This window comes from Hydra vulgaris, chromosome 08 (assembly GCF_038396675.1).
Source record: "Hydra vulgaris chromosome 08, alternate assembly HydraT2T_AEP".
NCBI lineage: Eukaryota > Metazoa > Cnidaria > Hydrozoa > Anthoathecata > Hydridae > Hydra > Hydra vulgaris.
The window spans coordinates 7,501,054-7,514,793 of NC_088927.1; the positions used below are offsets into that span (position 1 = coordinate 7,501,054).

The 13,740-nt window shown below is 28.6% G+C and overlaps 2 protein-coding genes across 2 annotated transcripts; both read right to left on the reverse strand.

Moving 5' to 3' along the window:
- Window positions 1-241: 241 nt before the first annotated feature.
- LOC136082957 (uncharacterized) lies at window positions 242-730 on the reverse strand. Its single transcript, XM_065802374.1, has one exon. The coding sequence runs from the start codon at window positions 728-730 to the stop codon at window positions 242-244; it is 489 nt and encodes a 162-aa protein (XP_065658446.1).
- An 800-nt stretch (window positions 731-1,530) lies between these two features.
- LOC136082958 (uncharacterized) lies at window positions 1,531-3,003 on the reverse strand. Its single transcript, XM_065802375.1, has 3 exons — window positions 2,983-3,003; window positions 2,270-2,827; window positions 1,531-2,175 (listed from the first exon to the last, which is right to left on the reverse strand). Exons 1-3 carry the CDS (start codon window positions 3,001-3,003, stop codon window positions 1,531-1,533), a joined length of 1,224 nt encoding a protein of 407 aa, XP_065658447.1.
- Window positions 3,004-13,740: the final 10,737 nt, after the last annotated feature.

Consider the following 13,740-nt stretch of genomic DNA (forward strand, 5'->3'; position numbering starts at 1 on the left):
AAAACCAATCAAAAACAAAACTTAAGCAATTACTTTTGTTAACTGAAAATGAAATAAATACTATCATATCAAGGGTGGATCCAGAATTTTTATTGACTGTAGCAAAAATGCCATAAATATTTTTTGTCAAGCACCATTTAAACCAGCCTTAGATGTACAGTGGCATATAGTGATAATTATTGATCACAAAATTTATCGCATCAAGTTAAAAGAACAACTTGTCACCAATGTTTCACAAACTTTAGTTCAAGGTCACTTTTCTGGCTTTTTTGGAGGCCAAGTCACTAATGACATCATCAAAACCAAGTGCGTTGGCCACTTCATGTTCAATTAAAACTACTGCCAGACAAGACAAACGTTCTTGGTCCATAGTTGATCTCAAATAGTTTTTTATGATCTTAAGTTTACTGAAACTTCTTTCACACGTGGCAACTTTAACTGGTAAGGTGAGGAAGATGCGAATAGCAATTGCCGTGTTAGGATAAGCATCAGTCAATGAGTACTTATGAATGAGCTGCAAAATGTCCATCGGGCTAGATTTTTCAAAGTTTTCCATCATGGCAGCAGCTTGATATTTAAAGCTTGCCATTTCTGACTGGAAATCTGAAGAATCTAAATCTGCCTTGTAAATTTTAGACAAATTTTTAGCTTTAGTCTTAAGTTCATCCACTGAATTTTTGGAGAGAGAATGTCCACTGAGGAAGTCAAAATCTGAGGATACTGCAGACATAGCTTCAAACCGCCACTCAATTTGTGTGAGAATGCTGTCAAACACAAGGTTGCACTGGGATCCGAAATCTGTTTCTGGTGACAAACGTCAAAAGTCATCTTCAGCTTCATAAAGTGCCATCTGCTTCACTTTGCGCTTTCTCTTCATAGGAAAGTCTCCTTCAATTCCAATTTGGATAGCTGTTTCTGCAGCAGCTTTGATAATGTTGTCCACCCCAACATCTCTCAGATTCTGAATGGAAGCCTTCAGTCCTTTCATTTTTTTTGCTGCAATGTCAATTGAAATGTTTTTAGACTGAAGCAGTTTGTTTTCCCGGTCAATTAAAGAAAGAATTTGACACCAAAAATCCAACAAACACAGAAAACTGAAATCAATTTGAATGATGAGCTCTTTTGCACTGCAAACTGAGACAGCATTTGTCTTGGAAGTGTGAATTATGGATTCCAAAATTTGAAGAACTTTTTTTATTTGTCAGTGTAGTGGGATGATTGCTTCTTTTTTGGCAGACCATCTTGTATCACTATTTCCCTTTAGTGAGATGGTCAATGTTTTCATCAGTTTTCCCCATCTTAAGGTAGAACTTGAGAAAGAGTTAAAGATGGCTTGAACTTTTCCAAAGAATGTAATCATGAGTGGAGAAACTTCAGCAGCATGGACACCAACAAGGTTTAAAGTGTGAGCTGCACATGGAACAAATCTTGCAAACTCATTTAGAGAATGGATGTGAGCTTGGACGCCATTATATTTTCCAGACATATTGGCTCCATTGTCGTAACCTTGGCCCCGACAATCAGAAATGCTCAGGCCATCCTTCTCCAGTTTTTCGGTGATTTCAGCTGCAAGGCCCTTTCCAGTTTTTTCGATTCAATGAAGTCCACAAAGCTTTCCTCAATTGTACAGGTTTCCTCAGTGATGTGGACATACCTGATTATTTGGGTCATCTGCTCTTTGTGGGAGGCATCTGGGGTGCAGTCAAACAAAACAGAGTAGTATTTAGCTTCTCTGGCATTTGACAAAATTTCATTCCTGACTTTCTGCCCAAGTAATTCAATCAGCTCATTTTGAATTCGAGGAGAAAAGTAGGACGTTGTGGTTTTCTTTGCCTTAATGGATGCAACGTGTTCAGCCACTAAAGGATAATAATGGCTTATCAGCTCAATTAAGTTCAGAAAGATGCCATTGTTTTGCTCTCCAATTACTTCTGTTGAACCCCGAAGGGCAAGATTGTTCTTGGCACAGAACAAAATTGCATCAACAATCACTTTCAAGATATCTCTCCACTTTTTCATCTCTCCGTTGATAACTCTCTGCAGATCAGAATCCAAGGTCTTTCCTTCCTTGAGATTTTTTTCCAGATTTTTCCAATCAGAATAGCATCTTTGGTGTTCATTGCTGTTTTCGTGTTCTGGAATTCTTGGGTTTTGTTTTTTCCAGTCACAAAATTTCTGAAAAATTGTTGGTTTTTGTCGTTGAAAATAGCAGACAGCAAAAACAAAACAAAGAATCTTTTTTATTGCTGTACAGCAGCCAGTAGCGAACAAATTTTTCACCATTGGGATGAATTTTTTCATACCATTTTGAGCTGAAGTGTCGCATTCTGTTGTCAAAGTCACAAAGTGTGTTTGGGAAAAATTCTCTTCTTTTTTGCTCCGGCCCATGCTGAATCAAAAAGCACCTTGTTTTATCTGTCATTGTAGGCCATGTAGCTGGATCACTGTGTTGAAAGTTTTCTCCTGAGGTTGCTGAAATTTCTGAGATTTCAGGAGGAAATTCACTGCTGCCCATTTCAATTGGTTTGGAAAGCTGAGAATTTCTATCTTCTTGTGCTTCTGAATCATTTGGTCCAAATTCGTCTTGACTTTGGCCAATGAAAATCTCCTCTTCAATTAATTCCAATGGATGATATGAATTTAAGTCAGTAATTAAAGATGTAGCAGCAACTTCAGCTGTTGAATCATTATCAACTTCATTGCAAATATCCTCTGAAATAATTTGTTTTTCCACAGAAGAGTTTGTTACCAACCACTTCTTAAATTCAGAAACTAAGAAACAATTCCTTGGTTTTGCGTCACTTTCAAGACGGTCTCTTCTTTTCTTCTTAAATTCAGCACCAGATAATTTTTTTGCTCGATTGATTGTAAAAAACAATGTTCAGAAAATAAAACTTTTTATTTTTTAATTGCGCTCTTCTATTATTTATTTTTTCTTTTTTCTTTTCTTCTCCCTCTTTATTTTTATTATTATTTGCTTACTTTACTTTCTTTAGCTTTCATTTCATTTGTTTCTTTATTTAAGCCGCTTAAATTAAGCGTTCTTTTTTTTAAATTCGAAGTTCTTTTTGTCTTTATTTTTTTCTTTTTAGAATAATTTTTAATGTGTGCGTTAAATTAATTTATATGATCCTTAATGAATCATTTGTTTATATTATAAATAATTATTGGTTTTTAATTGTCGTTCTTAAATTCAGCACCAGATAATTTTTTTGCACGATTCATTGTAAAAAATAATGTTCAGAAAATACAACTTTTTAGTGTTTAAGGGCGCTCTTCTGTTTGGTAAATGAGCTTTTATTTTAAAGTTCGTCAGGAGGCGCAATTTTAATTAATTTTCTTATCAACATAAAAGTGACGCCACGCAAATTAGTTTCATAATGTTAAAATAAATTAATTAATTTGGGGAATTTTGCGCCCACCCAATTTTGGCGCCTCAGGCCGCGGCATGGCTGGCCCCGCCCTTGGTACGGCCCTGGATACATGAGGTCCCTTACCACTGCTTTCTTCTTTCGTCCGTTTAGAGCGGACGAACGTTACTTGATTTACGCGACGTTAAAACCATCCAATTAAACTGAATATTTTTTAACAAAGTGATAGTTTACTTGTCTTTCATGACTTTTAATCATGACTAAAACCCTGAACGAACCTTTACGGTCAGTGGATGTATTTACATTTAATTCTTGGTATTCCTATTGCCAGTCAATGTATTTATGTCAAATAATACACAAAACATTATCTATAAATTTATCTATATATTTAAATCAACAAAATATTTGTGGTTGTTAAAAAGTTTTGGTCAGGAAAAAAATTGGAGGTTGATATTTGAAAATGAAAACGAACAATTTAATCTAAATTTGTTTAAAATTTAATTTTTTTATCTAATTAAAATTTGTTTTAAAACACATTATGCTTAATATAATGGCTTACTTTATAAAACATCTGAAAATTAAAAAGACACTATAACGGTTTATATAAATTTATAAAAATAATTTATAAATATTTTCATATTTTTATTAATAAACTTCATTACTTCATTACAATAAACTTTTTGTCAAATAATGAAGAAAAGAAACAGGTTTTATATTTAAACAAGTTTCAAATCAAATAAAAATAGAACTAAAGTAACTAAACTTTTCAATAAAAATACATTGCTTTAAATAAATAAGGAATGCTTTTAAAATCCAAAAACAGCAAACTTCAGGCATTTTACAATAATCAACAAATTTCAGCAAATAATACCTAAATGTCAACCTAACAAGATAAACCTAATATGGTCAATCATTGTTTTAAACAACATAGTTCTTTGCTTGATTTTGGTGTAGAAAGTTTTCAGTGGGTTTTGATGAATTAAAATTGGAAAGTATATTGTGATGATAACACTCAATTTCAATTAAGTAATGCATTAAAGCATAAAAGAATTGAATATGGAAGCTAAACAAACTTTATCTTTAATTGAATTGAAGAAAAGCCATTGAACAGTATTCTCAAAAGGACTTTTTAATCCACCTCTAAATTTTGTTTAATTTCAAATGATTTTCGATATTGATTAAAATTTAAAAAAATAAAACATTATACTGTCAAAATTTCATATTCGGTAAGCAAATCTTAATTTTAAAATATATATTAATGTAAACAAGAGACTTCTTTGGTTTCGAAGAACACTAAAAAATTATGTCTAAAGATACTTTTCTTAAATTTCTAAATTTTGTTTCAAGTAGTTCTGTAACAAATTTTCCTAACATAACATATTTGTAACAAAAGTGTTTTTCTTGATAGTGTTTTAATCAGCTAGACTATTTTTTCAAGTGAATAATTGTGAAATGACCTGTGTTGATATTATATGCCTATTTTCTGATTTTTTTCATGCATAATGCTGTACCGCAAAAATCTAAAACAAACTTTTTGTTTATCGTTTAGATCTCTGAGGAAGCTTTTTGATCATTATTGAAGCACACATTTTAGATTTAAAGTTTTCCACTATGTGACAGCAAGTTTAATAAAATCACCAGTCTTGTCAATGCTTGAGATAGTAGAAGCTTCAGGGTGATTATGAAGAACATTGTTAGTATTATCATTAAAGAAAATTTCGCTTTTTATTAAATTAGGGAGTTTTGTCACGTGACATTTTATCGCGGAAAAAAATCATTAATATATTTTTGAAAAACTTCGTCCAAAAAACGCCAGAAATGATTTTATGTAGGTGTTGAAGAATAAAAACCCACCCATGAAAATAAATAGTATATACGTACATGTAGATGTTATTTTTTTTAGAAAAGGTTGTACTACAATAATTTGTTTGGGGACGACGTTTTGGTTTAGAATTGATAAAGTTATTTAGTTTTAAATCTTTCAGTTTTGTTAAAATACAAGTAAGTTAAAATAATTCTTTCGTCCCCACGTAAAAACAAATTCTGCAACTATTTATTTATTAAGTGAATAATTTTTTTTTTTTTTTTTTTTGTAGTCTTATAGGGTGGGTTTTTTGTTTTCTAAGTAAAGATTATTATAATTTCCCCCGTTTTTAGATATTTTTGGTAAATTTGCCGTTTCTTCTTTTACTTGACTAAAGATTTTTGCACACGTTGAATTCAATATTTTAAATAGCTGAGATTTTATTATAAATTTTTACTAAAGGTATTCTAAAGTGAGTTTGTTTTGTGTTGTTAATGTGGTTTTTGCTAACCATTTGGTAATTGAATCACAGCAGTTTATCAGTAAGTCTTATTTGTAACTTACAATTTTCTTTTTATACAATTTACTTAGTTTTTAAGTTTATATATATATATATATATATATATATATATATATATATATATATATATATATATATATATATATATATATATATATATATATATATATATATATATATATATATATATATATATATATGTATATATATATATATATATATATATATAAAATAAGTAAAAGACTTAAAATAATATATTTATATGTTTATATATTTTTTCGAATTGATGACTGGAAAATCTTTATTTATTTAGATAAAATGATAAATGAAAGTATTTGTGATTGGTATTTGGCTTTTAAAGATACATCTTATGATGCAATATATTGTAGATATTGTGTGGATTTTAAAGTTGAACTGTTCTGCTGCAAGAAAGCTTTAGCCAAAAAGATAAATAGATTAGTTGACACCATCAGAAAATTAAAGAAACAACGAAAAAATAAAAAATTAGCATTGTTATTAGGTAAAGCCTTTTTTCCACCTGTGGTAAATTTTTCTGATAATACAGTAAATGCATCCGAAATTCTTAAAGAAACAATACTGATAAGCGAAAACAAAATGCTTAAAAAAGAAAATAAAATTTTAAAAAGGAAAATGGAATCTATGATGGATTTACAAATGGATTATTTTACACATCTAAAAGATTTTGAAGATATGTCAAACAATCTAAAAATACTTATTTCAAAAAACTCTCTAATAGAAGCTGAATTAAACTTTATTAAAAAGTGTTATTGTGAAAAAGAAGAAAAGCTTAATAATATCGAAAACAAATTACAGCTATTAAAGTCAAAAAAAGAATCATTTAATGTTAGAAATTTGAATAAAAAAATAAAATATCGTGATACTCAGCTGGAAATAAAAAAGAATAAAATAAATTCGTTAAAAAATGATGAAAAAAAAAATAATATTGCAATTAAAAAATAAAATAACAGATATTAATTCAATTCTTGAAAACTCAGACATAAACATTTCTGAATTAAAAAACGAAAAAATAAAGCTGCAAAAAAAAGTGAGTAATTTAAAAGTCATTTTGCAAAATAAAACCAACTATATTAACGACAACAATATGAAAGATGTTATAAGTTTAGAGAAGGAAGTTGTTTCGTTATATAGTAAGACAAACATTTTAAAAGAGGAGAATCTAGAACTTCAAAAATTAGTTTCTTTGCTGGATGATGACGAAGTAATAACATTTGAAGATGGCAGATACAGTGATGACATTCGAGAAACAATAATGAAACTTCTTTCAATGAACGTGAGTATGAATAGTGTCAACGAAGTCATAAAAGTAGTTTTAAACAAACTAGTCAAAAAGAACATATCTAGACTGCCATCAGCCGCTGTAAAATGTAGGTTAATGCAGGAAGCTTCAATTTTAGGTCAATTTCAAGTTGCGGAAGCAATGCTTGAAAATAATTTGATAAATAAAAACTCTAATATAGGCAATTTTTTGCATGGTGATGGTACTCAGAAATACCATAAGCATTATCAAAACTTTCAAATTACTACAACTAGTGGGAAAACTTTATCTTTTGGTCTGTCAGAAGTGGTTGGCAAAGAAGCAGCAACTGTTTTGCAAAACTTTACTAATATAGTAGATGACATTTGTGACGTTTTTAGCAACTCAGCTACTGAAAAAGAAATTAATTTTGCTAAACTAATAACATCAATAAAATCAACAATGTCTGATCTTTCTTCGGTTAATCCTCTTTTTAACTCATAGTTAAAAACATTAAGGGAAAAACTTTTGCCTATTGCAATTATTAACTGGGATTTTCTTTCCTCAAACGTCAAAGACAATATGAAGGACATGAGTAATTTTTTCTGTAAACTTCATTTGCTTGCTAATTTTGCTTCTGAAACTGATAAAGTTTTAAATTCTTTTGAAAAAATTCTGCTTCAAAATGATTTTGAAACTGTTTTTGCTTTTAGTGGTAAAGAATGTGGTGCTGTACGGTTAGTTCGTACTACATGTAAGGCATTTCATTCAAGGGGTAGTGAGGAAGCTGGTGTTGCATCATGGTTTAATTCTTTTCTTTCCTCTTGTAACGATAAATCTTACTTTGTTCCATTTATTGGAAATCGATTTAATATTTTGTATTAGAATGCAGCTGCCCTATACTATTATAAGGATTCTATAACAGAATTTCTTAATGCTTGGCCTAACCCTAATAATTTATTAAAAGCAATTAAGGAAGATATCACAAATCTTGTATTTATTGCTGAAGTCCGTGCATTAGGTATTATTGACAAACTACTTACTGGTCCAATGTGGAGAATTATCGAATCACTTGATAGTATATTATTTTTAAACCCCTACCTACTTCGCTTGAAAGTTAGACTTTCATCTCTTTGTATCGATGCATCTTCTTTATTGTTTGCTAATGGAAAAATTTTTGAGGATACCAATCTTCTTTATCAAGATGTGGTTTACACCAAGCTGTTTGAATGCACTCAAAATGATGAGTTTGATTCTTTAACTGTTCAATCACTTGAAATTATTTTCCACTCAATTCTTGTTATTTTGGAACGTCAGTGTGCTGATCAATTACCAGGTGGTAAATATTGGAATCCATCTAATTCTGTTTCTGAAGCTGCTTCTAATGTCCCTGTCACTAATAAAGCATCAGAAAGCGACTTTGCCATTTTGGATTTAATGGTTCGCACAAAACCCAATGCAAATGTTCAAACTATCCAGGCTTTGACAATGTGGTCTCAGAACCAAACATTAGAATGGCTTAATAGTAAATCAGATGAAGAAAGAAAACAATTGCTTGAATATTCAAGAACTAAAGTAACATTAATGAAAAGCAAATATGATGAAAGAAAAGAAGCTCTTAAAAAAGATAAAGCTATGCACCTTCTAGCAAAGCAAGAAAAAAAAAATCGAGAAGAAATTAAACTACAACATAAAAAGGTTGCAGCTTGTAATGATTTGATAAATTTAAATGTAAGGGCATGGATATCATTAGAGGAAGCAGAGAAAACAGTTTCTAATATAGAAGAGCCATTGAAATCAAAAGTACTCCTTGCTCAACTTAATTTTTATCGCATAATCTTATGTGTTGAATGTGACAAAAAACATTTTTGTAAAACAAAAGTAGAAGGAAGCAAAAGAATAAACTTGTCTTCATAGGAATTATATCAAAATCTTCTTATTGTTATTCAAGCAAATTTAACACCAAACAAACAATCTTTAAGTAATAATATAAGTAATAATTTAAAGCCTTGTGCAATACGTGATGCAGCTGTTGAAAACAAAAAAAAAGAATTAATGGAAAAAATTCAGGATGCAAGACTAAACAAACTAATAGAGCAACAAAAAAAGCACTCCTTATCAAAATTTATTAACAATCCATCTGATTTTGTAGGTTTTTCTATACAACATCGTGTTAGAGAAGAAGATGCTCTTAAAGTATCTTGGGAACGTGCACAAGTGGTTCAAATTGATCAATTAAACGGTAGAAGAACTACATACCTTGTTAAGTATGATAACGAACCTGATGAAGTATGGTCATTTCCTTTATTGATTGATTTTGAAAAAGGTGATCTTATTCTTTGTAGCTAGGGTTGCGAGGTAATTTTATTTAATGTAAATTTAGAATTATGTTACAGTATATATTAATCTTATTTCTTTTATTGTTATGTTCCAATAGTTTGTTTTTACTGCATTTGAGTTCAGTGGTTTTTATCTTTATAAATAGTATAAATCATATCTGATATGTTTATCTGTACCAATTTTGTTTATTTGTTGTTGTTTATTTGCAGCTTAACTGCACATTTTTATTATTAAAAAAAAAAAAAAAAAGCTTATGCAAAAATACTATTACTTCCTATTAAAGGAAAGAATCCAGAAATGGAGGGCTAATCTTAGGCAACATGACAGCTCACGGATGGAGTGCAAAGTCCTATGGCTTACCTTCTCGTTGGTGCACTTCGTTAAGTAAGTTAGACAATTTTGTTTAATTTATGAACGGAATAGCCAAGGCAAATTATGTATAAAATTGTTTGTTAACAATACACACACAGCCTACTCTGAAGTTTGAATTGAAATTCGATAATTAAAATATTTTTTCTGAGTTCAAATAATTTGCAACATATAGTCAAATTTGGGTACATTAATAGTGCGATAATTTATTTCAAAGACAAAACGATTTAAAACATCTATTAAAAAGTTTAAGACGAATAGATAGATAAGATAATCCGTATAAGTATTTCCATGTGTCTGTTAATCTATGTAATCTCAATTTCTTAATACAAGAAGGGGGGTAATAAAAGTGGATGGGGCTTTAGTCAAGATTTAATGAACCGGGGGAGGGGAGGGTCAGAATTTACACTGAAAGTTTTATTACTTATCAGTAACTTGTATATATTTTTTGATTTTTAAAGCTGATTTTCACTGATTTTTTTTTAGTTTTTAGATATAATTTTTTTGTTAAAACAAGTAAAAATTAATAAACGGGAGGGGGTCTTAATAAGCTTAGTGTGGGTGGCAAAGTTTCCCAAAAATAATAAACGCCCCCCCCTCCCTTGAGTTAAGGACTCGAGAGTACACAATCAAATAAAGCCAAACACAATGAAATAGAACAATTCAACGAGTTTTTCATTCATTGTTTTCAAAATTTTTAAAAAGTTAAAAACCCTAACCCCATTAAAAAATATAACATTTTTTATATTATGATAGGTGCCGAAAACAATAAATTAGTCGAATCAGTAGACTATAAGTGGTTAAATCTTTTTTTGAATCTATAACAATACTGAAATTATTAACAAGTCTTTGACTAATTTCTTTTTTTGTTTGTGTAAAAATAAATTTTAGATTTATTTTTATTCTGTACGTATTTTGACGTTTTCGGCGTGTTTTATTTGGGTTCACGTTGTTCAATTGATAATTTATTAAGGAAAAATAAAATTAATTTAAGTTAACATTTATCATCAAAGTTTTGTTACGCTCAACGTATTATAAATTAAAACATTTGAAAATTTATTTTGTGTCAAAAAGGTTTAAAACATATTCAAACATATTATACAGTTATTTGACTACTTCATGGTACGTCTGCGTTAACCCCCCAAAAAATTCTACTTATGAATTGTTCAAATAATTTAGATTTACAATTTATTTTCTAATAAAATTTTATTATAAGTTAGTTTACGCAACTTTTTACGCAAAAAAAAAAAAAGATAAAAAAGTTTTTTTTTTCGGTGCCAAAAATTGAACGAGATACTTTAAGAAAATATTTCATAAAAAGTCTATGAATTGAAAATATTAAAACACGTATATCTTTGGAACTAAATAAGCTACAGAGGTGGTTGAAACCATTTTGAAAAGGAAATATATTAAGGAATATAATGCATTTAATATAAAAAAAATTTACATTTGCTATAGATATTGCCTAAACTCCTTATTTTTAAGTCCATTATTTTGTATGTTTTTGATAACGTGGACAAAAGCCAAACAACAAAAGAGTTCCATCTGTAGTTAACCAAGATTTTTTATTAAATATTAGATTTAGATTTATATCACATATAATTGCCTTTGCTAAGAGAATTTATATCAATGGTTTTCCCAAAACAGCAACTTCCTGATACAATAACATTTTTGTAACATACACCTTGTCACAGAGAATAATAGTTCCTAGTAGAAATTTTCAAATTAAAAAAAAAAAAAGTAGTAGAAAGTTCCTTGCAATTTTAGAATAAACTATAAATCTATCTGAGAGGAAATTTGTGCAAAATTTTATTTTAGTTTAACCTTTTTGAAGTTTTTGATGTCAATCAGATCATAATAAAGTGTTGCTAGACTTTTTAAAACTTGCAATAGATAAACATTTTATCCAACGTGCTTACTTCTCTTTGTCTCTGGGAAATCTATAAATTTTTAAAAACGTTTTTAAAAACTTCTTCAATGATAAATAACTCGTCGAACAGCAATAAACACATTTTACCATTTTTCATAAACTTAAACAAATTTCACCATTTTCATAATAGACTAAATAAAGAAACCAACAGACGGTGCTATTTAATTTGTCTTTATAATAATAAAACCTTTTTATTTAATGTTTGCTACCCACTTAATTAAAAAGAGTTTTGTAAACGGAGAGTGGATATTTAACAGAATTTCTATCTTCTGCAACACAATTTGTTTTTGCTAAAGCTTCTCGCTTGATGACTTTCAGTAAGACCTCCTTGTTAATAAAAAAATTTCAGCTAAATAGGCTTAATATATAATAAATTATCGGGGGTATGTCTAGAGTTGTTTTAAAATATGACAAACTGACTTTTGCTACAGTTGCAACAGTAGATTTGCGATTTTATTTAACTCCCAGATCAATTTAAGTTGATACGCTGCAAAATGTTTGACACTCTTTCAAAAATTTATGGGCTTGAGTAACAAAATCCGTTAAAAACATGGGTTTTTCAGTAAAGCATTTCATTTTTCCGAATAAAAGATTTCCGATATCAGATATAAAGAAAATGTTGACAGAAATGTTTAGCGAATACAAAAAAGAAACTGAAATTATGCTGAAATAATAAGTAAAAAAATTTTGTTGAGATTTTAAGCTCCAATTTAAAAATAATAAATGATCGATTAAGCCAAATTGAAAACAAATCGACGGAAAGTATATACAAAATAAACAAATTAGAAAAATACCTTGATGATTTAAAAGATAGTCTTAACTTTCAACATTATAGATGGAAGTGCGACGGAAGTATTATAGATGGAAGTGCGACGCATGTATATATATATATATATATATATATATATATATATATATATATATATATATATATATATATATATATATATATATATATATATATATATATATATATATATATATATATATATATATATATATACATATGCATATATATATATATACATATATATATGTATATATATATATATTTATACATATATATATACATATATATGTATATATATATATATATATATATATATATATATATATATATATATATATATATATATATATATATATATAACTTGTATTGGTTACGATTTTATAAACATTACAAATTAATTTTAAAATAACTTCTTTTGTGTATATCATTAAAGATTAAATAAATGTCTTGTAAAACAAATTATATTCTTTTTATTTTGGATGTTGAATGTTTTCAAAGTGATGATATGAATATTTTACTAGAGGATTTTGAAACCGAACTAATTATTAATTAATAATGTAGAAAATTTTGATATCTCATCCATCGACAAAATTTTTTTTTTTCTTCCAGAGTTTGAAGAGCTTGAGCTGAAAAAAATTAGTTCTGAATTAATGAGGTGTAAAAAATGTAAAAAACATTACAATACCAAAAGTATTATGACAATCACATCCTTAAATGTGGTGAAATCCATTCAACTAAATCATTTTCAAAAGGTAAAGCAAGCTCTAAAGGTAGTCTACCCAAAGTGTGTTTTGTATTTATATGGTTATGAAAAAATAAAATTGTAATTCTTTTTTAAAAATAATTAAAATTTAGATATTCTCAATAATGATGTGCAAATAAAGCTTTTAGAGAAATATTCGGTATACTTTTGGGAATTGATAAATGAAGTGTTTAAAGATGGATTTTTCAACATGTCAGAAAAAGGTTTTGTTACTCCTCGCAATATTTCTGTCATGGTTGCTTCTAAACTACTATTTCACAAAAATGAAATAGAAAAATTAGTTGAACATTTTAATAAACTTCTATCTGTTGATATATTTGGATTTTTAAACGCATCAAGTAATACTCCTTGTTCTCGTAATAATATATGTCAAATGGTTAATAAAATGAAATTGTCAGCTAATTTGTTTTATACACTAAAAACTGGTTTTTATTCCTCGTACTCAATATATAAGCCCAAATTTAGCAAACATACATGTACTGCATACAATTTACTCATTGTGCATATGTTTTCCGTATTTGGTTGCACCACCCTTGGCTTTTATAAGCGCTGCAATTCTATTCGGCATACTTGCATA

Bases quoted from the DNA above. Each gene is read 5' to 3' on its own strand.
- LOC136082958 (XM_065802375.1), bottom strand. From the start codon at position 3,003: ATGAAAGCTAAAGAAAGTAAA. The intron at 2,828-2,982 runs GTAAGCAAATAA...GCTGAATTTAAG, and splicing joins TGAAAGCTAAAGAAAGTAAA to AAGAAAAGAAGAGACCGTCT. The intron at 2,176-2,269 runs GTTCGCTACTGG...ACAATTTTTCAG, and splicing joins ATCCCAATGGTGAAAAATTT to AAATTTTGTGACTGGAAAAA.
- LOC136082957 (XM_065802374.1), bottom strand. From the start codon at position 730: ATGTCTGCAGTATCCTCAGATTTTGACTTCCTCAGTGGACATTCTCTC.